At 50.6% G+C, this 24,018-nt stretch overlaps 9 protein-coding genes across 9 annotated transcripts; 4 read left to right on the forward strand and 5 right to left on the reverse strand.

The window, feature by feature from the left end:
- Positions 1-7: 7 nt before the first annotated feature.
- N7489_002851 (condensin subunit YCS4) lies at positions 8-3,858 on the reverse strand (the record flags this gene model as incomplete). Its single annotated transcript, XM_056708606.1, has 5 exons — positions 8-178; positions 232-2,622; positions 2,669-2,810; positions 2,861-2,984; positions 3,036-3,858. 5 exons carry the CDS (start codon positions 3,856-3,858, stop codon positions 8-10), a joined length of 3,651 nt encoding a protein of 1,216 aa, XP_056572908.1.
- Positions 3,859-4,237: 379 nt separating this feature from the next.
- N7489_002852 (serine/threonine protein kinase CDC7) lies at positions 4,238-5,815 on the forward strand (the record flags this gene model as incomplete). The annotated part of the gene is given in 4 exon segments (XM_056708607.1): positions 4,238-4,484; positions 4,539-4,980; positions 5,028-5,175; positions 5,189-5,815. 4 exon segments carry the CDS (start codon positions 4,238-4,240, stop codon positions 5,813-5,815), a joined length of 1,464 nt encoding a protein of 487 aa, XP_056572909.1.
- Positions 5,816-5,947: 132 nt separating this feature from the next.
- On the reverse strand, positions 5,948-6,949 carry N7489_002853 (ubiquitin-specific protease OTU1; the record flags this gene model as incomplete). Its single annotated transcript, XM_056708608.1, has 1 exon — positions 5,948-6,949. The coding sequence occupies one exon, from the start codon at positions 6,947-6,949 to the stop codon at positions 5,948-5,950; it is 1,002 nt and encodes a 333-aa protein (XP_056572910.1).
- Positions 6,950-7,672: 723 nt separating this feature from the next.
- On the forward strand, positions 7,673-10,433 carry N7489_002854 (putative RSC complex subunit (RSC1); the record flags this gene model as incomplete). Its single annotated transcript, XM_056708609.1, has 5 exons — positions 7,673-7,812; positions 7,868-8,030; positions 8,077-8,145; positions 8,197-9,447; positions 9,498-10,433. The coding sequence occupies 5 exons, from the start codon at positions 7,673-7,675 to the stop codon at positions 10,431-10,433; spliced, it is 2,559 nt and encodes an 852-aa protein (XP_056572911.1).
- A 972-nt stretch (positions 10,434-11,405) lies between these two features.
- Positions 11,406-13,200, reverse strand: N7489_002855 (putative spindle poison sensitivity protein Scp3; the record flags this gene model as incomplete). The annotated part of the gene is made up of 3 exons (XM_056708610.1): positions 11,406-12,743; positions 12,827-12,947; positions 13,025-13,200. 3 exons carry the CDS (start codon positions 13,198-13,200, stop codon positions 11,406-11,408), a joined length of 1,635 nt encoding a protein of 544 aa, XP_056572912.1.
- Positions 13,201-13,681: 481 nt separating this feature from the next.
- N7489_002856 (Chitin synthase activator (Chs3)) lies at positions 13,682-17,684 on the reverse strand (the record flags this gene model as incomplete). Its single annotated transcript, XM_056708611.1, has 8 exons — positions 13,682-13,714; positions 13,798-14,207; positions 14,261-14,323; positions 14,377-14,419; positions 15,238-16,542; positions 16,592-16,711; positions 16,765-17,488; positions 17,578-17,684. The coding sequence occupies 8 exons, from the start codon at positions 17,682-17,684 to the stop codon at positions 13,682-13,684; spliced, it is 2,805 nt and encodes a 934-aa protein (XP_056572913.1).
- Positions 17,685-18,184: 500 nt separating this feature from the next.
- chl1 (DNA helicase) lies at positions 18,185-21,073 on the forward strand (the record flags this gene model as incomplete). Its single annotated transcript, XM_056708612.1, has 6 exons — positions 18,185-18,293; positions 18,516-18,682; positions 18,747-19,382; positions 19,433-20,095; positions 20,148-20,318; positions 20,372-21,073. The coding sequence occupies 6 exons, from the start codon at positions 18,185-18,187 to the stop codon at positions 21,071-21,073; spliced, it is 2,448 nt and encodes an 815-aa protein (XP_056572914.1).
- A 326-nt stretch (positions 21,074-21,399) lies between these two features.
- On the forward strand, positions 21,400-22,179 carry N7489_002858 (60S ribosomal protein uL15; the record flags this gene model as incomplete). Its single annotated transcript, XM_056708613.1, has 3 exons — positions 21,400-21,431; positions 21,565-21,763; positions 21,961-22,179. The coding sequence occupies 3 exons, from the start codon at positions 21,400-21,402 to the stop codon at positions 22,177-22,179; spliced, it is 450 nt and encodes a 149-aa protein (XP_056572915.1).
- A 554-nt stretch (positions 22,180-22,733) lies between these two features.
- Positions 22,734-23,879, reverse strand: N7489_002859 (uncharacterized protein; the record flags this gene model as incomplete). The annotated part of the gene is made up of 2 exons (XM_056708614.1): positions 22,734-23,455; positions 23,510-23,879. 2 exons carry the CDS (start codon positions 23,877-23,879, stop codon positions 22,734-22,736), a joined length of 1,092 nt encoding a protein of 363 aa, XP_056572916.1.
- Positions 23,880-24,018: the final 139 nt, after the last annotated feature.

The raw sequence follows: 24,018 nt of genomic DNA on the forward strand, positions 1-24,018 counted from the left end.
ATCAGTTTCAGGCGGCGGCACTAACGACCTTGAACCCTGTACTGACAGTCTTGGTGATCTCCTCATTCTTATGCGGCAGAAGAGATAGGGCATACGCAACATCGTTCCACTGTCGCTCAGTTTCGCAACGAGGAAGTCGAGCGGCCAGCTTCTCGGCCAGCTGTCGAGCGTGTTTTTCCTGAGCCAACATTAGCATAGATCATTAGAAATTAAAAGGAGAAAAAAAAATACCTTCTCGACAAACCCGATCAAGAACTTGACGATACGGCGGAGAGACGCTTCATCTAGGTTGGGTTCTGCACTCAACAGACTGAACATGTCAACAAAGTGGTTGTACACGGCATTATCCTTGGTCGCAAGTTCCGTGAAGAACATGCGAGCCAGATCAGCGATCTTCTTGTCATCATCCTCCAGACATTTCGCCATCTCGCCCAGTTGTCCCTTGACCTTGACTTGACCAGCCAAGATGAGGAAGGTAAGGGTCATAAGGCACGTGCGCTTGACGGAGTCATCGTCGTCATTCAAACGACGGTAGAGGAAATCGGTGTTCTCGTCGATGAGGTGGTTGAAGCAAACGGCCATGTCGCCTAGCGCAATCACAGCATTGCTACGCACGATAGGATCTTCGGACCGCTCCATGATAGTGATGAGGAGTGGCAGGTTCTTCTCGCAGTACTCTGCTGATACGCACATGAGCTTGGCCAGGCAAAGGGTCGCAGAGGCCTGCAGGTCACGATCCGGGTAGGAGTTGTTGTTGGCCAATATCTCCACTACTAGCGGGCCAAATTTGGCCAAAAGGGAGTTCCCTCCATAGAGGAGCTCACGTTCTCGGATATGGGCCATAGCATCCTGGAAGTCGTCTTCTGTTGTTCCGCCAATGAGATCAAGCTCGTCTTCTTCGGCGTTGTCTTCTTCCCGAGGAGCTGCTGCTGCTTTGTTCTTCTCTTGTTCGACTTTGCGGCGTTTGAAGTCGAGTTCACACAGCTCCAAATGCACGATTTGCTTGATTGCAACGTGACCAACGACGTACAGCAGCTGCGAAAGTGCAGCAGATGCTGGCTTGGGCTTAGATTCCTGACCCTCGGTGGATGCAGTCCCAGGTCGTTGCTGCTCCTCTTCTGCATTGACAGAGGCATGAGAAGAAGGTGGGCGTTGTTGAAGATGTGGCGCAAAGACGAATCTGGTCTTTCGTCGGAGGATATCGGAGCAAAGGACGTCGGGGTGCTTGGACAAAGTGTAAATGGCGTTGAGCGCGTGCTCTGCCACTCCATACCATTCCTTGCTGGCTGTCTCGATCTCAAGCATGGCCGCTAGCTTGACCAAAACAGAGTGGTCACTGGCGAGTTTGGGAATGCCAACAACCTCCTTTGTTTTCGCCTGACGTCCGGGAATCATGCGCCGCAAAGCAATACAAGTGTACTTGGCGAGCACGAGGTCAGCTCTGCCTAAGCTACCAAGACCGATGCGCAGCATGGCCTCGATCTCTTTCACCACAACCTCTGGATCTGCCAGGGCAAGCATTCCGAGGACGATGATCGAACCCCTGCGCTGAGTCCGTGAGATTTCTTTCTTCTGGATACTGTAAACTTGCCATAGCTTGGCGATGACTGCCTCGGATACGTTTCCAGCCTTCATCATTGTGCTGAGGAGCTGCTCGAGGCAGGTCAGTTCTGCAGGAGTTGCACCAAACGTCAAACTGATCATGTTGCGGGCGATGTAGTTTGCAGCATCATTGGGTGAGAAAGAGCCCGGTGCATCAAAGAAGAGGCCCTTGTAACAATCAATCAGATGTGTCTGGACGCCCTTTCCTTCGTCGCTGTTGCCCTTAGTCCAAATCAGGCGCAGCATACGTCGAATCCCACTGCGGGCAGTCTCAACCTTGTACGCATCGAGAACAACAAAGAAATCCATGGCTTCGATAACCTCACTCTTGTTCCGGGATGAAAGTAACTGTGTGACGATGGTGGACCCGGAGTGAAGCACTTCGATGAACCGGATAGCCTCGTTGTAATATTTCCTCGTCAGTTGGAGGCGTGTCATCAATTCAGAGGTAGCAGCCTGTTCTGCGGCTTTCTGCACAGCAATAGCCTTCTCTTCTTCACTCATCCGGGGCGCTTTTGATGGAGAATCATCCGGCATCTGTGTAGCGTCGTCCAACAATTCAGGGTCAACCTGAGTCATGTCACCTGCCTCAAAGCCAGGTGTTTCAGGAGGACGCAGCGCATTCAACTCAGCGTCAACCACGTCCAGTCTATCTGTCCACTCCTTGTATGAGAGGAGCCCACCATGCATAACACTGAAAGGATGTGTGGAAACAAGTTTGGACAGCAGTTTGATCGCATTACGTCGCACATTGCTGCTCTTATCCTCCAAGCTTCTGGCGGCGAGTTCCGCTGCAGCCTGTCGCCTCTTCGGGAACTTTTGCTCTAGGTCGCAGATTCGCATGAATACCTGGATCGCGCGACAGCGACAGTAAGGGTTGATATCAAGGAATCTTTCTTCCAGTACATCGAAAAAGGCATTGATCTGGGTCTTATAATTATCACTGCGTTCTTCCTGTCGGCTGAGATCGGAGATGAGGTTTCCGCAGACCTCGATTACTGCACAGCGGAGAGTATATGCCTGGACTTGTTAGCGGAACTTTGGGAAAACTGAAAGAGTCACATACATCGCTATCCAGCTGTTTAGCCAGAAGGGTCATTTGTTTGATAATCAATCTGGGCGCAAGTTCAGACAGTTTGATAATAAATGTCGATACAGACTTGGGGCCCCTCGTATCATTAGAATTGAACTCCTTATTTCCGAGCTCCCTACACGTAAGGTTAGCAGCTATCTTGCCAGTTCGCTGATATAATCTTACTTCAAGATCTCGTCCGAAAGCTGTGGATAGTCATATTGTTCTGCGAGAATATGGAGGAATTCGGCCATGGGCTCGGAGAGATGTTCAAAGTAAGTCAAGCTCTGCACAATCGAAGTTTGAGCTCCTGTTCTGAAGTCAGCTACCGCTCAACCGGTATAAGCATCATAATACCTACCAAAGGCCTGGCCGTGATGCTTGACTGCGATGCAAAGAACCTTGAAAGCATGCATGCGAATGGCCATGCTCTTCACCCGCTGTTCGCTCTCAAGGACCAGGTAGATTGTGCGCGTGAATAAGGTAATAAAAGTATCACGATCCGAAGTAGTCAAAAAAATGCGTCCTAGCTTGAGCTTCATCACCTTGCACATGGTCTCCATGGATATTTGGATTTGGGGCGTCCAATCCCACTGGCCACTACTGGCGGATTTCTTGGATTTGGGTCCTCCTCGTCGCACGGGTGCTGCTTCAGTGGGCTTCTCTGCAGCCTTGACCTCTACGGCAGACAAGGCCCACTGCAAAAGGAACCCGTACATCTCCAAAAGCTGCTTGTGGTGTTGAATGGCATCCTGGTCGTCGGATTCAAGGTCTCCATGGATGATGTCTGCCTCGACAGACAGACCAGAAATAACCAAATCCAAAAGTTTGCTCAAGTACTTTGCAGGAAGAAAGGTCGCGTATCTGCAAGAGTGAAAAGGATCGTCAGATTCGAGTCCAGGCGGGCGCCAGCCTCCATGGGCAAGTTGGGAAGGGACCGGTGCGCACTTTAATAAAAACTGTAGCGAGTCAAATAATGATGCTCGTGTTAATCCTTCGGGGTTCTCTGCCACAGCATCCACGATCGGGTTCAAGACGCTGTCAATCAACGCTGGCGAAAGTTGATCAGGATCCGATTCGCAATCCAGCAGTTCCGGGTCCGCATCAGGAGTCGGGATCGAAGCGGGATCACTCAAGTAATATTTGAGTGATTCATTTATGTTGAATTGTATTCTGTCCTCCATTGTCGCGGGTGTTGGAAAAAGAGGTGAAAGCGGGGAGGAAAGCCGATTTGTTGATAAGCTCCCATTTGTTTGGCTTTTGCCCTTTTTGGTCCAACTTATGTAATCAGCAGCTCATATTTCACCGCTAATGTGGTAGACCCCTCTCAAGTTGTACCTCACCGCCTTGTATTGATCGATTCACCCGGCAGTCGTATTGTCATATTTGGTCACCGCATGGTAATTCTTCCACGGTTGTCCGTGTTTTTTGTGGCAGTTACGATAAACATTGAAAGGAACCTTGACCTTGGCCTAACACGCGACATGATCTTATGACTTTGCTTTTCCACTTCATTACTCAACAGATTCAAGTCATAGACTCCTCATTGTCTTCCATGCCGCCATGTCGGCCCTCCGCGCTGCCCCAGGCATATTTGAGCTAAAGCACAGCAGTTCCTTCCAAGAGCCACAATTGAAACACAAATACTCGTTGGCACAGGATGACGAACCAGTCTCACAAAGCGATGCACCCCCGGAGAGTGACTACGAGGAAGAGGTGGACGAATCGGTCAGGGAGGATATGCGAAAGCTCGAAGACACATTCCCAGGAATTTCAGATCGGTTTCGTCTGGTGAATAGGATCGGAGAAGGTATAACTGGTTCCGCTATTGGTGGGAGAGGAGTCTTTGCTGACTGGCTAATAGGTACATTCTCCACGGTCTACAAAGCAGAGGACCTTCATTATGACGCACACCAGAACGACTGGGATGCCTCAACCCCAGCCCAAGACAACTATACGGAGCCTCCATCCAAACGACGAAGAGTTCAAGGCGAGCCAACCGGACGGAAAAAAACCAAATTTGTCGCATTGAAGAAGATCTATGTGACAAGTAGCCCGCTGCGGATTCAGAACGAGCTAGAACTCCTGCACGACCTTAGAGGATGCGGGTCTGTTTGCCCGCTGATCACTGCTTTCCGATACCAGGACCAAGTGGTTGCCGTGTTGCCCTACTTTCCCCATACCGACTTTCGCATTCAATACCGCACATTCATGGTTGCAGATATGCGCCATTATCTACGGTCTCTTATGACTGCCTTGAACTCGGTACATGAACACGATATCCTTCACCGTGATATCAAGCCGACGTAAGTGTATCAGACTCGGTGCCCTGAACCATACTAATGTCTTTAAGCAACTTTCTCTACAATCCAGATCTGAAAGAAGGTGTCCTGGTTGACTTTGGGCTTGCAGAAGTACGATTCTTGACTGCTATATGTTGTTGCACATACACTGACTTTCCCAACAGCGCCAAGGTTCAGAATACAGCAGCCCATGTCTCTGTACTCACCAAAGCTACGTCCGGCGAAGCCGGATCCTGTCAAGCTACTACTCCAAGAACCCCCATCCACGGGATTTTCAGCCGGCTACCCCAAGAATGATTCACGGCCATCACGGCGAGCGAACCGCGCTGGGACTCGAGGCTTCCGTGCCCCGGAAGTTCTCTTTAAATGCACATCACAAACCACAAAGATTGACATGTGGTCAGTGGGTGTCATTCTTCTAACTCTACTAGGACGTCGGTTCCCCTTCTTCAACTCTGCCGACGACATCGATGCGATGATCGAAATGTCGAGCATCTTCGGCACCCGACGCATGAAGACCGCCGCGGCCATGCATGGACAGATTTTCGAAACAAATATCCCAACCATCGGCGAGAAGGGCTACAGCTGGGAGAAGCTAGTGAAATGGTCAAGCTGTGTGGAAGATCTGACGGAAAGCGAACAGCAAGCAACACGTCTGTTGTCTGGACTGATGGAATTGGACCCGTCTAAGCGGCTTAGTGCTGCGGATGCCCTGCAGCATGAATTCTTCACGGATCCCGTTCACCATGATGTGGAATGGGGAGGTAACCCAGAAGAAAGCGCAGAATCAGGAGAAGAGGAGGAGGAAGATGATGCAGATGAGGTTGCCATGCTATGAGACCCAAGATTATTTTGTACGATATGTGAGAGTGGTTCTATGCCATACAGCACACCACTTGATTCATGACAATGAAGCAGCCTTCATGACTTTAGACAATCCCGCAGTATGCTTATCTATCCTATTGTAATGCTAACTCGCCTCTCCAAAATCATAATGGCCGGTCTCCGCGGCATGCTTCGTAGCACCCTTCTCTCCAGTGAATGTGCCCCCGCAGATGTTGCAGCGAACAGTAAACCCAGAAGTGTCCGTGTAGTAGTGCTTGCCTTGCAACACCCGGCACAATTCTTTGGCCTTTCCCAAAACAACCGGATCAACAGCCTCAAAGATCTTTGTGTCGTCATGCGCCAGTGGGTTGGCATGGGTGTAGGGTGGTCGGGAGGGGGACAGCGCAAGGACATCGTAGTGAATCCCCGAGTACACGACAATACACCGCGTGGGTGCTCCTTCATTAAACTGAAACATGTTCAGAGTCTGTACATCGATGGAGCATATCTCGATATTGAAGTATTCGCTGAGAATCTTAAGCTCGATGGCGCCACCCCACGAGTCCTCGTTCTGGATCCAGGTACAGTATTCGTCCGGCTTTTTGCCCAAGATTGCTGCTGTATATTCCGACGGATTTGATTGAATAGCTCCTGCAATGATCGATCGCAGCTCGACCATCGTGTCCATATCGCCCATGACTGCAGCGCCAACTGCTCGGAAAAGGCACGAGTTGTCGTCGGGCATCACCCGGAGAACGAACGTTCCAGCATGTTCTGGGGAGGCTATTTCTGGCGGGTCTTCGGCGGTGCTCTCGTGTGGTATTTGCGGCATTTGTGGCTGCGATGGCTGCGATGGTTGTGGTGGCGCCGTTCGAGCTGTTAGCGCATCGTCGCTCACGCCCCGGCTGGCCCCCTCTTTCTGTGCGACGATGAGTGACTCTCCGTTTAAATTTATCCCGACTTCCAATATCCTCTGGTCTGGTTGGAAACTGTCAAGGTCGAGTGGTTTGAGAGGGTATCCATATTTGACGTCAAAGGCAGCAAGGCCGGTCTTCTCCGCAATTTGGGTTCGGAGATCTTTGATAGTTGCGGCATCGTCCAAGGTAACAGTTGACTGGCCTGAAGGCCCACGGACTCGAATTCTCATAGTGATGAAGTCTTGAAGAGAGAGCTTAGAGAACTGTGAGATGGACAACCTTCAGAATCTTGGGAAAGTTCCACTGATAGGGAGATATGACGACTCGCCGTGTGGGGTATGGGTATACCGGAAGCAGTCTGCGATGTAAGCCAAATGGTATACCTACCTAGGTAGGTAAGATTCCCCTTTTTTTGGGGACAAGAAGAGTAGGACTAGTATATGAATTAGTTCACTTCTCCTTCAGATCCAAAACATTGAAGTCACAAACACTGCTGCAAACAGAGACTACATACCCAAGTACTAAGCCAATCATAGTAACCATAGCCTTGCAGACCTACCTATACCTAGGTATGTATATTGACAGTACGGAGTATGTTGGGCCTCAAGGACAACTCCAACCACAGTATGCAAGTATAGCACAAATACCGATAGAAGAGATGCGAATATAAATGCCATGATGCAGTCCAAATACACACTCTCATGAAGAATGTGAGGTTATCGTCGCGAATCTTTCAAGGTCGTCATGAATCTCGTCATGAAATTACCGTATGTAACGTCAAGTGGTCGCTGAGTCAGCAACAGCTTCACGCGCTCGTAAAACATTCTCCAACCTCTCCAGGGCTTCAAGGCTTCCCCTACTGTCTTACCTGAATTCTGGCTTACTTTCTTTGGTTTCTTTGATCTCAACGGCTGCCAAATTTACCGCGTGGAAACGCGCTTGTCGCCAACGACATGGAGTCCGAGAAGGAGCTATCGCAACCCCCGCGTGAACAACCCGTCAACTCCATCGAGAATGACGGTGCGATCACCCGCGAAACATGGAAACTGATGATGGATGTGGTCATGGCAATTTATGACTATCGAGAAGAAGAGTGCGATTAACCCTGGCATATAAAACGATCGCTGGCTAATTATTTTCTTGCGCAGTGGTCATGACCCGTCGCGATTGTTCCATCGCAGTGTCAACAAGCGCTATGTTCCCGACTACTACGATATCATCAAGGAGCCGGTGGCCCTGAGTATTTTGAAAGCGCGCATCAACAAACGGGAATACAAGCACTTTTCCGAATTTGTCCGCGATTGCGCCTTGGTGAGTGGTTGCGCCCCTCCAGGTTTCCTGCTAGCTAACGATCTAGATCCCGCACAATGCGCAAACATACAACAGACCTAGATCACAGGCCTACGAAGATGCGCTGGTTGTGAAAGTATGTTGGAGTAAACTCGGTCACCCTAGGCATTCAACTGACAATTTCCAGGAAGTTTTCGCCTCCGAGTTCAGAAAGTTGGCCGCTCAAGGCCTAATTCCCGCTGACGAAGCAGAGCTACCCGATCTTGGAGAGATCCCAGAGGCTGATCCGCTGCCTGACGACGAGGAGGAAGAGGAGGAGGAGGAAGAAGATGAGGATGACGACTCCGAGGATGAGGGCCGACGAAGAAAGAAGCCCGGTCCCAAGCCCGGCTTCAAGCGTGGAATGACTCAAAAGCATGAACCCGACCTTCGCAAAAAACGAGGTCGTCCTCCGCGCGTGGACACACCCATGGAAATCCGCATCAAGACAATCCTGAAGGGAATTCGGAAGTTCAAGGGCGCCGGTGGCTACCTGAAGATCACACACTTTGAACGCCTCCCCGACAAAGCCGCTTATCCGGACTACTACATGGAGATCAAGGAACCCATCGCCATCGATATTATCAAGCGCAAGTCCAAGCGCAAGAAGTACAACTCCGTCGACCATTTCATGCGCGATCTTGATCTCATGTTCGAGAATGCCAAGGCTTACAACCAGTCCGACAGTCAGATCTTCAAGGATGCGGTGGATCTGCAAACCGAATCACGAAAGTTGGCCGAGCAAGAAAAGAAGAAGCCTGACAGCGAGTTCTTGATGGAAGACGGACGCTTCCCACTCCCTGATGGTATTCTCCACCGCGGTGAACTGTGGAAGGTTGGCGACTGGGTTCATATCCAAAACCAAAACGATGTGACCAAGCCCATAGTTGCGCAGATCTACCGAACTTGGCAGGACTCCGATGGAGAGAAATGGATCAACGCATGCTGGTATTACCGTCCTGAGCAGACAGTCCATCACTTCGAGAAGCACTTCTACCCCAACGAGGTCGTGAAGACTGGGCAATACCGAGACCACAGGATTGATGAGATTGTGGATCGCTGCTTCGTTATGTTCTTCACCCGCTACAGCCGTGGTCGCCCAAGGGATCTGGCACCGGATAAGGAAATATACGTGTGTGAGGCTCGGTACAATGAGGAGAAACACAAGTTGAACAAGATCAAGACATGGGCCAGCTGTCTGCCGGATGAAGTGCGAGAGAAAGACTACGAGATGGATCTCTTCGATGTGCCGCGCAAGATCAAGAAAATTCCCAGTCCGATCAAGCATCTTCTCAAAGAGGATTCCAAGGAGACCGATGACCTTCCTCGGCCGACCTGGGGGGCCGACAATGCGCCCCCTATTGCCGGCGCTGTTCACCGCCGTCCACGAGATGAGAATGTAAGTCTTTTCCCCCATGACAAAAGATCCTAGAAAGTTGACAGCATTAGGAATCCCCACCACCCGAGCCAACCCCATCCCCGCCTCCTCCTTCTTTGCCCCAGTCTGTAGCACCCCGTCAACTGAGCCAATCGCTCCCCAGGACGGCCATGAGCCCAGGCACTGCTGCACAAACACGTGCTCCGCCAGCACCCCCGATCATCATACACACCACTCCTGCTCCCATCCGCCCACCAGGCTTCCATCAAATGACCCCATCCCAGGCCTTTACTGCATCCCTCCAACGCCGCGCAAGCAACCTCGCCAACCCGCAAACACCAGCGGGCGCATATCAGCCCTCACCACCGGCCCAGACATACTCACCGGCCCAGCCATCGCCGTACACCGGCTACCCCCAAAACCGCATGCAAGCCCCGCCAGCCGTGTACAACCCCAACGCCCCGCGGCCCGTGGAAGTCTTCCACTTGAGTGATGCAGCCAACGCCGCTATCCCAGAAGACATCCGTGACCAATTCCACTGCGACGACCACGGCCGCGTGCTCTTCTTCTCTGCGCCGCCGGTGGACTTCATCCCGTCCTCGAAGCAGAAGCTTGGCCATTCCCTCAAATATCTTGCTACCAAGGAGGAGCACCAAAAGAAGGTCGAGGAGCGGAAACGCAAGTTGGCCGATGAGCGGATGGAACGTGAAGACGCTGCGAAGCGCCAGCGCGCTGAGGTTGAGTCTGAGCTTGCGGGCCGTGCCGAGGCGCTTACTGGCAAAGCAGTTGAGACGTTGGTGCAGCGCATCGTTACGGGTACAGATCAACTGTATGGATATCTCCATCAAGCTCGGGATGATGATGTTATGGACCTTGATGGAACGCGAGAGCGTGGTGCTGTGGCAGATCGCCAGGCTGTGGAGCAGACGCAGCAGATCCAGGCTCAGTCTGCGCAGGATGGTTTGGTCAATTTGAAAGGTACTGCTTTGTACCTGGACGAGGCTTAGTTATATCGGGTGAACATATCGGCGTGGTTTCATGATTTGGTTTCGAAAGGCGTAATTCAAGGCGTCTATTTTAGTTTAGGAATGTGTATGATTAGGTAGAACATGAATTGATCCTTATTTTAGGCCTTTATAAGCTTCGATCGTTAAATCGCACATGTCAATTATAAGAATATGGAGGTTCTTATCTACAATTTGTCACTAAATTTCAATTCGATGTTAGTTCTAGCTGGAGATGGTGATTTTATATATACCCGATTCGCCCTCAACAACAGTTTGAATATCAACCTGCTGTCAAGCAAACTGCATACTGAAGACATCTACATCTACCAAGAGATCAAAAAGTATCAAGGAATTGTTTATTTGCACATCTCCAGTTTGTACATGCCTGCAGTCCTGAGAATCAAGACCGCATATTCCGACAGTAGGGGACAAAGAACAAGGGAGAAGAAGACAAAGTAAGAACCTAGGAAACACCAGTGATCGCAGTGGTCGTGTAATCATGAAACAGAAGCAGATATGAAAGAGAAAAGAGAGTCGAGATATGTCAACCCAGGCACCCTGTGATACCCAGAAATGAAACGAATAAAAACAGTGAAAAGGCAGAGATTAATACAGTAAATGGCCGATCAGAGAATCCTCTGAAAGCCCAGCAATGAGAAACACATATGACTGGTCTAGATGATTCCAAATGGAATGAAACAAGGCAGATGATGCTGAGTGCCAGTCTATGATGAGAGGGATGTGAAGTTTTTTTTCTTGTCGCCTTTTGTCTTTTGCCGAACCAAATATCTCACTTGAAGAGAGAGAAGGATGTATTGTCTTGGACCCTCTTTTGTTTTGTCGCTTGATGTATGTTGCCCAATTGAACTCCAATACCCTTTTTCCTGTGTTTTTGGTGAATATGAACATCTCGCAATGCTGGACTTGGATTTGACGTATCATGATGAAATTGGGTGAAACAAAGAGGACAGATTAGGAGGAACTTTCTTTGTTCTCACTCCATGAGGCACTGTTCCGCTTGTTGCCGACCTCTTCCTCCATATCGAAGACCAGGTCACTCTGCTCTTCCTCCTCAATCTTACTTGTGTTGACAGGAGAGGAGATGATTCGGTCAAGGCGGCCGGTAGGCCCGCTAGGACCAGCAGACGACTGGCGAGCAGAACCAGGGTGAAGGCCCATGCCGCCGAGCTGCTCAGAAATCATCGACATTGAGGACTGACGTCCAGGGCTAGAGATAAACGACGCCCCTTCGTGGGATGCCCGGCTACTGCCAATGGGTCCCAGGCTAGGACTGGTGATTGGGTTCAGCGATGATTCACGGAGAGGAGAACCGATGTGGAAAGAGGAAGAGCCATGAGATTCCTCTTCCTTGCGCTGGCGCTGCTTGGCAAACAATGCACCAAATCGAGACGGGCTCGATGCCAAAGGAGAACCAGTCTTAGAGAAGCTGGTGCTGGTCATGCCGAGGCCGCTGATGTCGCGGTGGCTGGATCCTAGGTCGTTATCAGTTCGAGAGAGGCGGCGTAGCTTTTCCTGCGGGGTCAGAACATCATCGTGCAGGTTGACTGGCAGGTAATCCTCTTCCATAGGGAAGTTTTCATCCCAGTCCTCGAGGGCTGTGGGGCGAGGAACACTAGCAGAAAGCATGCGTGGCTTGACGGGGCGCGACGAGTGCATGAACCGGGTGCCGACTGTATCTTCGGGGGCAGGGGGAGAAGACCCGATGTTGGATGAAGGCTTGCGCAAGCTGGTACCATAACCGATGTCGCGCAGGTTCCGGAATACATCTGCTTGTCCCGGTCTCTGGGGTGGCGGCGATTCCAATCCAAATTGCGAGGGCATGGAAGCAGCCACCGGACCGTAACGGGCGGCATGAGAGATACCTTGGCTGTCGAACGAAGCCGGGAGCCCCGCGTCGAGAGCGCTAAGGTGGTTGTTACTAGGCGACATGGGATATCGGACATCTTCAGCGGGAGATCCATACTTGGAGCCGGCATCGGAGGCCAGGCCCGTATCGATCGTGGGGATTCCATCATAGGATGGCTGTTGCTGCCCATGCAGGGATCCATACTCCTCCTGCGGGGCCAGCTGTGGGGCATATCGAGGCTGCTCGTGGCCGTTCATGCGCTGCTGGGAGAGCACCGAGTTGGTCAAGGCGGAGTCCTGGTTGACATAGGCCTGCGGATTGACCCGGCCGCCTAGGTTGAGGTGGCCGCTTCCCATTCCCATGTTCCCAGTCGGCCGGTTGACTCTCCGTCCGTCGGGTAGGATGTGTGCCAGTGCGCATTTTGCGCCGAACTTGCAGTTTCCCTAGAACCATTGCCCCGTTAACTTCCGATAGCCTCGGAAAATGCGCAAAGAGGGTATGACTTTGAAACAGTGCCAATTCATACCTTTGCAAAATACTTGCAAGGAGCATAGTCAATTCCGGCATCGGTGGAATGTAAAAAGGACAAGCGGGGCCTGCCTGACAGGCACCCTGGCGGAAGAATTTGCAAGGAACATGTTTGGTGTCTGCATGGACGATTGCAAAGATTAGCTCGTATTCTAGACATTGCAATAATGGGTATGAATGAATCGAAGTCAAGGACTTACTCTTATTGTTCTGATTCGGCGGGCTGCGGGCAACATCAAGTGCTGATGGATTGCGAGAATGTCCATTCTGAGGATTCTGGGGCGCCCCAGAAGCAACCGGAAGAGGCGCACGACCTCTCATCTCTGAATGACTGGGTCGACGAGATGACAGAGGACGAGAAGACACCTGCATGGAGAAGTGGGAGGGGTTTGGAGATTGGAGAGGGGAAAGATAGGCTCGGCGGGCGGTGGGGGATTCGATATTAGATGATTCACAGCCCTGTCGAACAACTCGAGAAAGAGTGTGAAAGAGATATGAAATATGAAATCGGAAAGTGTAGAAATACATGAAAATAATATTAGAAAGATAATATATAACACCATTATCTTATACAATCTCACCACAGCCTCTCTCTCTCTCTCTCTCTCCCCTCATGACAATGTCCATCTGATTACGGTTCGCCTCCCTCGTTGCCTCCATGCCATACTCGAGCTGTTCTTGCATACCAGCGAATCAGATCTTCATCGGAAATAGAATACACAGCCCTAAGATCTCTAGAATCCGTCTGTAGCTCTCGTAGTAACTAAGTAGAATAGTAAACGTGCACATCGTAGTCAAATGATGTGACCCGAGCGGGGACTAGTTAGGGAGATCACCACTCCGCGATGACCTCTTATTGGAGCGTTCCTTCAAGCCCCAAAGATTCCTGATAACATTTGTCAGAATTCCAAAGCATTGACGGGTCGGGGATCCTCTAGGCTATGTCACTCGTCATTCTGAAAAACTCACCCACAACTCAGCCGCAGTCATGTCCTCCGGAAGTACCTCTGAGCATTGTCCCCAGAGATCGCGGCAGATGCGACGACGCACGTTGGCATGTCGTTGCCAACATTTCCATTCTTTTTCGAGCTTTTCTCTTTCTTCCGGTGACATCTGAACGGACTCGCCCTCATGACGACTTGCTAAGCGAGCCTGAATTGTCGATTCCTCGCTCTCGAGACGGCTGATGTCCTGTCGGAGATCGGATATCCGGGGCTTTGCATGCAGGGCTGCTAATGCTGCTCGGGCCTTCTTTTCGTTTGCCTTTAGAGTTGCAAGCTCATCCTCGAGCCTTTCGATATCAAGCTTGAGAGCCGCGACTACCTCTGGGGGCATGATATCCGAGGGATCTTGTCGGGCATGGTAGACTGTCTGTTTGCCTATACGTCACTTGGTTTAGCATGTTTTTTTTCTTCAAGCATACCCAACTTACCTGAAACTCTCCCTTCAATCTCTTTCTTCTCATGCAAATCCCGGAGAAGCTTTGCGGCTTGCGCTAGGAATCCATATATTAGGAAAGCACAGACGAGCTCACAGAACCAGTCTTACTTTTGGTCACTTTGTTGTGAAGATTGGCAGAAACGTCGATGGCCTAAAGAATGCTTGATCAACAGACTTTTTCTGGGCTGTTCTGAAGAGGGAGCGAACCGAATATGGACGACTGTGCCGGGCGATGTTAGCCACCACGTTATCAACGTATAGAAACAACTCATCACTCATCAGAGCCAACATACTTTTGTTGACCTGCAAGTTCGTCGAATAATTCATTGAGCAAACACATGCCAAGGTCAAGGTACCGGCCGGATACTCACGAAGGTATTCCCGGATCATTGAAGCGTCTTTGCGAGGGTCAAAGTCAGTAGGTCAGCTTCGAGAATTTGACTAAGAGAATATCTAACCATCATGTCCAACAGTTACATCGTTCTTGGGCTTACGTGGAGCCATGTTGAAAAGATTGGGAAGACGTTGTACTGAGTTGCACTGAGTTGGTACAAGTAGATGAAGTTCACATCTCACGTGGAAGAAGTGACACTACAATTGGAAGAGTCTTGAGCTTTCAAGCAAAACAATAAATTCATAACTACTCCTGATATCTAATTCATGCCCAAACTTACAAGCCGAATGATAATATGTCCAGAGGCGGGAAAAGGCTCAAGGCAGAAATGAAAATGGGTGCAAATGCAGTTATGTGGAAACAAGGAGACCCATTGAGACCATTCGCCTCCCGGACGGCGAAAACTTTTGAAACCCCGGGATTATAGAAAGTAGGGGAAATGCAAAGTTGAACGGAGACAGCCAAACGTGTTTGGATAAAAAGGGAACATAACCCGGGGTATCACATCACAATCTGCAAGAAGTCAGCTTTAGTTCGCGTCCAATCGCCAAAAAGAAAAGGCAGGGTTAACATACGCAATCACTGTCTTTACTGGCACTAGGAACACCCATCTCCTCGAAGGTCTTGGGTCCCTTGCTTGGCGGTTTGGCGGGCTTCTGCTGCGGAGCGGACGAAGTCGACGACGCAACTGAGGGCGCCGGCTGAGGCGTCGAGGCACCCGAGCCGTGAGATGGTTGTCGGGACTCCATACGCGGGGGAAACGAGGGCGAACCAGGCGGGCGAGGAGATGCTACACCAGGTGAGGACATTCCGCTGTGGCTAGAAACAGGAGGTCTAATAGGCTTGCGATCTGGGACCGAGTCAAGTCGAGGTGGTGGGCGTCGCCCACCGGGAGGCGGCATTGGTGCGGAATAGCCAATGTCAAGACGAGGAGCCCCGCCGGGACTGGTCATGTTACCAGCCTGCGGGCTCGTAGGTCCAGCAGGAGCGCTGAGAGGTGTTCCAGGGCCGGGCTGGCGGTAATTCATGGGTCCGTTAGGTCCATAAGACGGAGTGCGAGATCCAGGGCCTTGGGCGGGGCCTTGGGGAGGTGGGCCACCATATCCCTGCGGTGCATTGGTTCGAAGGTTGGGATTGACGCCGAAAGCAGAGCTTGGGCGGGTGTCCGACAGCTGATAACCCTGTTGGGGCCGGGGACGAGTAGAATGGGGACGATCGGGGTAAGGAGCCGCGGACGGTGGGCCGTCAGACAAGGTCATTCTCGAAGGATCTGGCATTTGAATATTCTCTGGGGTTGATTCCAGTGAATTACCGCGTTGATGAGCGGTATATCGCGTCGACTTGATGCGTGAGATCGCGATTTTCTCATGGTCTTTTCTAGACAGAGTCTTTGAGCGTGAGATGCTTTCAATCCGACCAGATGCATCCTTGTTGCCACTGGCAGCGGCCTTGGCGTACCAAGAGCGGGCTTCCTTGATATCCACCGGCACAAAGATGCCAACCTCATAGAAGTAACCCAGAGCGAATTCCGCTGTTGGCAGACCACTCTGGGCCGCGCGCTGGGCATATGTAAATGCCAGCTCGTCGTTCTTCTCAAAGATACCCTCATGTCCACACAGGAACCACTTACTGATCGCCATCTCAGCTTCAGGCTCGCCCTGGCGGGCTGCCAGTGCATTGTAGTGCAGAGACAGCGCGGGATTGAAATCACAGCTCAGTTGGCAGAGTTCATATGCAGCACCCATCTTGACCTGAGCCTTGGCGAACCCGTGATATGCCGCCTTTTCGATATTGACACGTGCCAGGTTCAGATCAAGGGGTAGGAAGCTTTCCGGGACGCTCACTTGAGGGAGCTCCCGAGCCAAGAGCATGCCGTATACCTTTTCTCCATTAGAATAATTTCAAAGGTAAGATTAGCATAGAACTCACGTATGCACCTTGAGGTGCGTTCTGGTCGCATGACTGCGCCGCCAGCCGGATGTATTCCAAACCAGTATTGAAATCCTGGTGCTGTCCATGCTGTCCCAGAAGGATCATCATTCCCAGGCGCTGCAAGTATGTTAGTTTCTCCACTGTCATACACAGTTTAACTGATAACCCACATAGTACGAGGCAGAATCGGCCCGCGCAACACCCCGCTGATAATGTTTGATTGCCTTCTCCGGTTCACCCGAGCTCTCAAACTGCATTCCGATCCGGTATTCGGCACGCGCATATCCCTTCTCAGCGGCTCGGGAATATGACCGGAAAGCCTCCTTGCGATCGACGGGGCAGCCAAATTTGCCAAACTCGAGCCACATTCCCTTGATAAATTCCGCTTTGGGATGGCGCTGCTCGGCGAGAAAGCCGACGATGTTCATCGCGTCGACCCTTAGCTGCCGCTCCACCTGCGGGGTCTGCGGGCGCGGCGGTTGGGTCAAACCGAGGCGGACATCGTTCTGCGCGGCGACCTCGACATAGGCGAGAGCGTCCAAGGCCCATGCGAGTTGCATTTCCGGGTCTGTGGTGGACAGCACGGCCATCCGCGCGCGCTCCAAGTTCGCTTCTCTCTGTTCATCGGTGGGTGGGACGTTAGGTGGTGGGTTCCGCAAGACCGGGAAAGGTGAAAAGTTTGGGTGATCCATGCTGTCATAGGTCGCGGATTGCGCGTAGGAACTGGGATCGTGAACATGACTGTGTTGGGGTGGACCTTGGACGGCGGAGGAAGTGCGCTCGGGATAGGTGTTGGCGCGTTGGTATTGCGGTTGTTGTTGCCGGCGGGGGTCAGCGCGGTATTCCATCTCAGCAATATTGTCCTGCATGTTCTCGGGCACTTCTGGCATCACTCTAGAGTGAATTAGTACTCGGATTTTCGTCATTTGCAGCAATGGCAGCAATGGCAGCAATCGCAAATAGATGTGTATCCAAATCCATACCTTTGGGGAGACGGGGATATGACCTCTGGCATGTAGAAGTCATCTTGCCCCCCTGGATACCATGTTGCACCTAGGCGTTGCTGACCACCCTGTGGTGGTCTGTTCATTGTAATTTTGTTAGGGAATTGGTCCCCCTGTGCCAATAGCTCAAGAAAGAGGGGGAAATGAAAAGAGGAGTTCCCAAGTGGCTTAAAGGAAAAAAAGTAGACCCCACCCCCGCCAGGTCAAACGGTTATTAATAGTATTCCAATTGTAATTTTAATAGTTTTTTTTAGTAATTTGGAATATCAGATCTTAAATATTCAAAGGTTGTATACGGAGTACATACATATGTATTCGGCTCAGCCTCATACATTACATATCCATGGATGTGAGACAATGGAAATAAATAATTTCAAAGTATGGTACGGAGGACAGAGTATGTACAGAGTCCACGTATACATGTATGTATAGATGTATGTAAATAATTGTAATTGCAAATTGAAATTCCCCTTTTTCCCTTCTGCCTTACGAGAGACTCCACCGTTTTATTTTTATCTTCCTTTTTCCCTTACGAGACACTCAGGTACTCTCGTATAGGTATACGGAGCACACCTTCCTTACGGAGATGGATTTCCACCATCCCTACACGCCATATGATATTCAACTCCAATTTATGCAGGCCTTGTACGCCTGCCTAGAAGATAGCAAGATCGCTGTATTTGAATCCCCAACTGGTAAGCTGCTTATTCTCTATTATAGCTATTGTATTCTATTCTATTCTATTATTTTATCTAACCATAATATTATGCAGGTACTGGAAAATCTCTAAGCTTAATCTGTGGTTCTTTGACCTGGCTTCGAGATCACAAGCGAAAGGCCTTCCAGGAAACCATTGATGCAACATGTGGGTCCCATGGTGAAACATATGACATGATATCAGCTATCTGACATTCCAGGCGATGACGATGAACCCGAATGGATGATAGAACATGCCAAACGGGAATCCAGGCGTGCTATTACCGAAAAGAGACAAGAATTCGAGGCCCGACTGGCCAAGATCCGACAAGAGGAAGAACGTGTGAAACAGACCCAGGACAGCGCAGATCGACCCCGTAAAAAGCTGGTATGCATATACTTCCACCCCCCCCCAAATCGAGACGAGAACATTATACCAACTAGAAGAATAGCGACTTGACGACTCAGCACCGGAACTTGTTGAAGATGACGATCAATTTGTTCTCGATGACTATGACAGCGACACAGAAAATCAGAAAAAGCAGAATGACTCTGGGAATTCTGACGGCCTGTCTGCAAGCACTTTAGCCTTGCTAGAACGGTTTCAAGGGAAATTCTCGACAAAGAAACATAAAGAGGATGACGAAGATGATGAGATCAAGATCTTTTTTTGCTCAAGAACGCATTCGCAGCTAAGCCAGTTTGCTGGTGAATTGCGACGAGTCAACTTTCCATCTAGTATACCTAGTGACCTTGATCTAGAGAGCAAAGATGACCTCTCCAAACTCGAAGAGCGTGTGAAACACCTGTCGCTTGGGTCCAGAAAGAACCTGTGCATCAATCCAAAAGTCCGAGCCTTGGAGAACAACACCGCGATTAACGAAAAATGTTTGGATTTACAGCAAGCGGGTGTAGCAGCCGACAAGAAGTGCTCATTCATTCCCTCCAAAGACGACGAGGCCCTGGCTCTGGAGTTTAGGGACCATGCTTTGGCGACAGTCAAGGACATCGAAGACATTGCCGATGTTGGAAAAAAGCTCGGAATATGTCCTTACTATGCATCTCGTCCAGTTATCAAACACAGTGAGGTCAGTCTCACCCCAGAACATGTATAACATTGGCTCTAACCCAAGACCAGATTCTCACCCTTCCATATCCATTGTTGCTGCAAAGATCAGCTCGTGAGGCCCTCAATCTCTCCGTCAAAGGCCACATTGTCATCATCGATGAAGCTCACAACCTCATGGATGCAATAGCTGGCATTCATTCGGTGACTGTCTCACTCAGTCAACTCCAGGCTGCCATCGGCCAGCTGACAACATATGCCCGCAAGTTCAAGAACAGATTAAAAGGGAAGAATCGAAACTATGTTGCGCAAGTCATCCGGTTGGTGAGCTCCATTGCGGAGCATATGAAGTCAATCTCTCAGCAAAAAGGACCACTAGAAGGCTCGGTGCAGACGTCAGATCTCATGGCTGGAAAGGGAGTTGACCAGATCAACCCTTATAAGCTCTCTAGGTATCTGCAAGAGAGCAAGCTCGCCCGGAAAGTTGACGGCTACCTTGAATCCTCGCAACCACAACCTGTTCGGTCCAAGGATAAGACAACAATGCCGGTTTTGTTTCATATTCAAAGCTTTCTTTTTCCTCTTATGAACCCGTCGGAAGAGGGGCGGCTCTTCTTTCAGAAAAGCCAGGATGATGTCTTGTTGAAATACATGCTTCTGGACCCTACCAACCACTTTCGGGAAATTGCCGAAGATGCTAGGGCCGTCATTCTAGCTGGCGGTACTATGTCTCCTGTAAGTACAGCTCATATCTTCTGACATTGTAACTTCCTAATGCTTTCAACAGATGTCAGATTATGTGAACCATTTGTTTTCGTATCTGCCCCCAGAACGACTAGGAACTTTCAGCTATGGCCATGTCATTCCAAGATCCAATTTGGTTGCGCAGTCGATGACTCAAGGGCTGATGGGAAACGAATTTGATTTTACATATGAGGCACGAAACTCGGAGAAAATGGTATGTACTCAGTTCCACACTTCGAGAAGGTTTGTTATTGACATATTCTCTAGGCCACCGACCTTGGACGTACGATAGCAACCCTCTGTCAAGTCATCCCGGACGGCGTCGTCGCGTTCTTCCCCAGTTATGACTATCTAAGTCATGTTCTGAGTGTATGGAGGAAGCCCATTCCCAACGGAAACGGCCAAAGCACTCTCAATCTACTGGAACGGAAGAAGAAGATTCTCTACGAATCTCGCGAAGCAGTGACCACTACAGACGATTTGTTGCAGGAGTATACCGAGGCCGTTGAATCGGGATCAGGAGCCTTGCTTCTATCTATCGTGGGCGGCAAGCTATCAGAAGGCATTAATTTCTCCGACAAGCTAGGGCGCGGTGTCTTTATCATCGGCCTCCCATTTCCTAATATCCGCAGCGCTGTCTGGCAGGCCAAAATCCAGTATCTCGAGGAGAAGACCTACAAGCAGGCTTCTGGGACCGAGCCGGAAAGGAAAGCAGCAGGTAAGGCAGCGGGCAGGGACTTTTACGAGAATTCGTGTATGCGAGCAGTAAACCAGTGCATTGGACGAGCCATCAGGCATGTGAATGATTATGCCGCCATCATCATGATTGACCGTCGGTATGAGTCGCCGCGGATCCAGCAAAAACTACCTGGTTGGATCAGAGGAAGCTTGGTCCCAGCACCTCCCACGCGGGCGGCTCAGATGACCGTGCAAAGACTTTCAAAATTCTTCGCCGAAAAAAGGCGATAGCAGGATACAATCCATAATAAAAACGCTACAAATGATACAGCATCATATTTCTAATAAAATCCGCGCTCATCGGACACTTTGGCATTCGTACATGTACCAGAGCCCTACTTTGTAAAAGACCGGCAGAATGAGACGGGGCGGTGTACCTAAGTATACCATGGATACATGACATAAGTTCTGACAAAGCCAGGGTTAGGGTTCCACAATCACGGGACAAGCGAATTTGTTAGCGCACACTCTAAGCCTGGATTTCAACATCCTGTAGACGGAACGATCCCTTCAACGCCAAACATCAACGGTCTTGTCGAAACAACCCCGCCGACAAGATGCCTACCCGTTTCTCGAACACCCGGAAGCAGTGAGTCGTCACCCTTTCCTGTGCCGTCTGAATCAAATCCTTTTCTCGTCGATTGCGACCAGAAGAGCCAAATTCGTCATACCGCAGTCGCAATATCGCACCAACATATCACTAACCTGTCATTTTCTCGCAGCCGCGGCCATGTGTCTGCCGGTTACGGTCGTATCGGCAAGCACCGCAAGTCCCCCGGTGGTCGCGGTATGGCCGGTGGTCAACACCACCACCGTACCAACATCGACAAGTTCCACCCTGGTTACTTCGGTAAGGTTGGTATGCGGTACTTCCACAAGACCAACCAGCAGTTCTGGAAGCCCACTGTCAACGTCGACAAGGTACGTTACATCTACATCTCGCGAGTCGATTCGGATATGAAGGAGAAGAAATTGTGGATTGGTCTGGCAGGGGAGGTGTACAAATGGCGACGGAATGCAAAAGAGGAGGGAGGCCAATCGACAGGAACACAAGAAATTACGGGATTTGCATTGAGAAGGACAATTTTTTTCGCTAACTGCGACTTTCCTTTTTACAGCTCTGGTCCCTCGTCCCCGCTGAACAGCGTGATGCCTACCTGAGCGGCCAGAAGACCGATGTCGCCCCCGTCATCGACCTCCTGCCCCTCGGCTACTCCAAGGTTCTTGGAAAGGGCCGTCTCCCCCAGATCCCCGTCGTCGTCCGTGCCCGCTACGTCAGCCGTGACGCCGAGGAGAAGATCAAGGCCGCCGGTGGTGTTGTTGAGCTCGTCGCATAAGCGTTGATTCGTCGAGAAATTTCAGGAGTAGGCGGGTGAATAGGGGCAATTTGAAGCCCTAGCTGTGTTCGTTCGCCAGCATGGAGGACGATCGGAACTCAAAATGAGATCTGCCCGAACCGAAACCCAGTCGGTTCGGGCGGTCGAAAATAAAAAGGGTTTTTTTGTATGCAATCAGCATAGCATATGGCCTCCGAATGCCCTTACGATTTCATCAGTGTGTTAAACAAATACCATTAGGAGGATTTTTTTCAAATGTTTGTGATTCATACATGCCCATCGCCATGACTCCTGGAGGGCAAGGTATTGGTTCTGAATCATTGAGCCGTGCTCATGTAGGATGACCGAGGCTGCCTTGCTGGGGCACGAAAGGCTTCCCCAAGGTTACTGTACAGGTTCGCTTTCAAAGCTACGGTCATCTCCGTAGATTTGGGGTCCATCACTATGTCCCATTACGATTGCAGGGAACTACGGGAGTGATAACGTCTTGTCATTTACATCTAATTCCATTCTATGTTGTAGGCATCGAAATATTTACGACCACGGCCTAATGCTCAGATCTTCGACTCTCGCACCGAACCCCGTCGACCCGCCTTATCGGGACCCGCGGCCAAGGTCTCACTGATAAACCGAACAGCCTCATCAGCCATCTTAGCAGTGACTTCATGGGCCGCGGTCTCGTCAATGATATCTTCCAAGGACACCGCACCATCACCGAACCACCCATTGGACGAGATACTCTCCTTAAACCAGTTGAGGAACACCTCCCCGCGATGATAGGGAACAAGCTTGTCCTTGCCACCAGACAAATTCAAAATGCGCTTGCCAGCCAAGGCACGAGTCAGAATCGGCCGGAGCACCTGCTGCTCGCTTTCTGAAGGCTGAGGCAATGGGCCTTCGCGCAAAGGCCCAGTGGACGGCCCGCAATCCACATGCTTCAGCATCATACCGGCAGGATCATATCGATTGACAGTCTCTAGGAAAGAAGTCGGCAAGGCTTCTGAGCCAAGGACCTCGGCGCCAGGCGGGTCACTCTTAGTCCATGATGGCAGCTTCGACAGCCGCGCGCGATCTGCCATCAAGTTGACATAGTCCGGACAGCCGATGATGACGACCCCGGCGGTGACTCGAGGCTCATGCAGTAGACAGCTCCATGCTGCGTGTCCGCCCAGGGAGACTCCTAGAATTAAGTTCTCGGTGATCTTGTGCTCACCATTGGGGAATGTGTAAGAGGGAAGGTAGTCCATAAGGACCGATGTATCTTTTGCAGTGCCCTCTAGTAATTGTTAGAATTGTAGATGTCATTTTTTATGAATTCTTTTCCACTCACGGAAGATGGAGAACATATCCTGGGCATGCCGGGGGTTCCCCTTTTTCCAAGACTCGTTTGCAAGAGGGTCGACTGTCCGGGTACCATGGTTTCGTTGGTCGAACGAGACAGCAATCAGGCCCTTGGCCGAAGATTTGTCCTGGTTTCTAGTGTTCCAGTCGGTGATGGTGGAGTTGGCAATGCCAGTCATACGCTCCTGGGTGGCTAATCTGGGGTGAAGAAGCCAGAGACATGCGACCTCCGAGGCCTCTTTGCGGAGCTCCTCCAGTCCCGAGACCGTTACTGAGATTCCGGCAATTGCGTAGACCTTCTGGGAGATGGCCGGTGCGGGCTTCCCTGAATCGTTTAAGGACTTTAATGGATCAGTCATGGTTGAGAGCAGGTAATAAGGATATCTAATATATGTTGTAATGTGGAGTTTGTTGAAGATAGGTTTTAAATAGCGGGGAGATAAATGGCTATCAAAGGGCAACTCGGGTATACTACAAAAGCCGAGGCCTTTGCTTTAT

This window comes from Penicillium chrysogenum (assembly GCF_028827035.1).
Source record: "Penicillium chrysogenum strain IBT 35668 chromosome Unknown utg000001l_segment0_segment0, whole genome shotgun sequence".
Classification (NCBI taxonomy): domain Eukaryota; kingdom Fungi; phylum Ascomycota; class Eurotiomycetes; order Eurotiales; family Aspergillaceae; genus Penicillium; species Penicillium chrysogenum.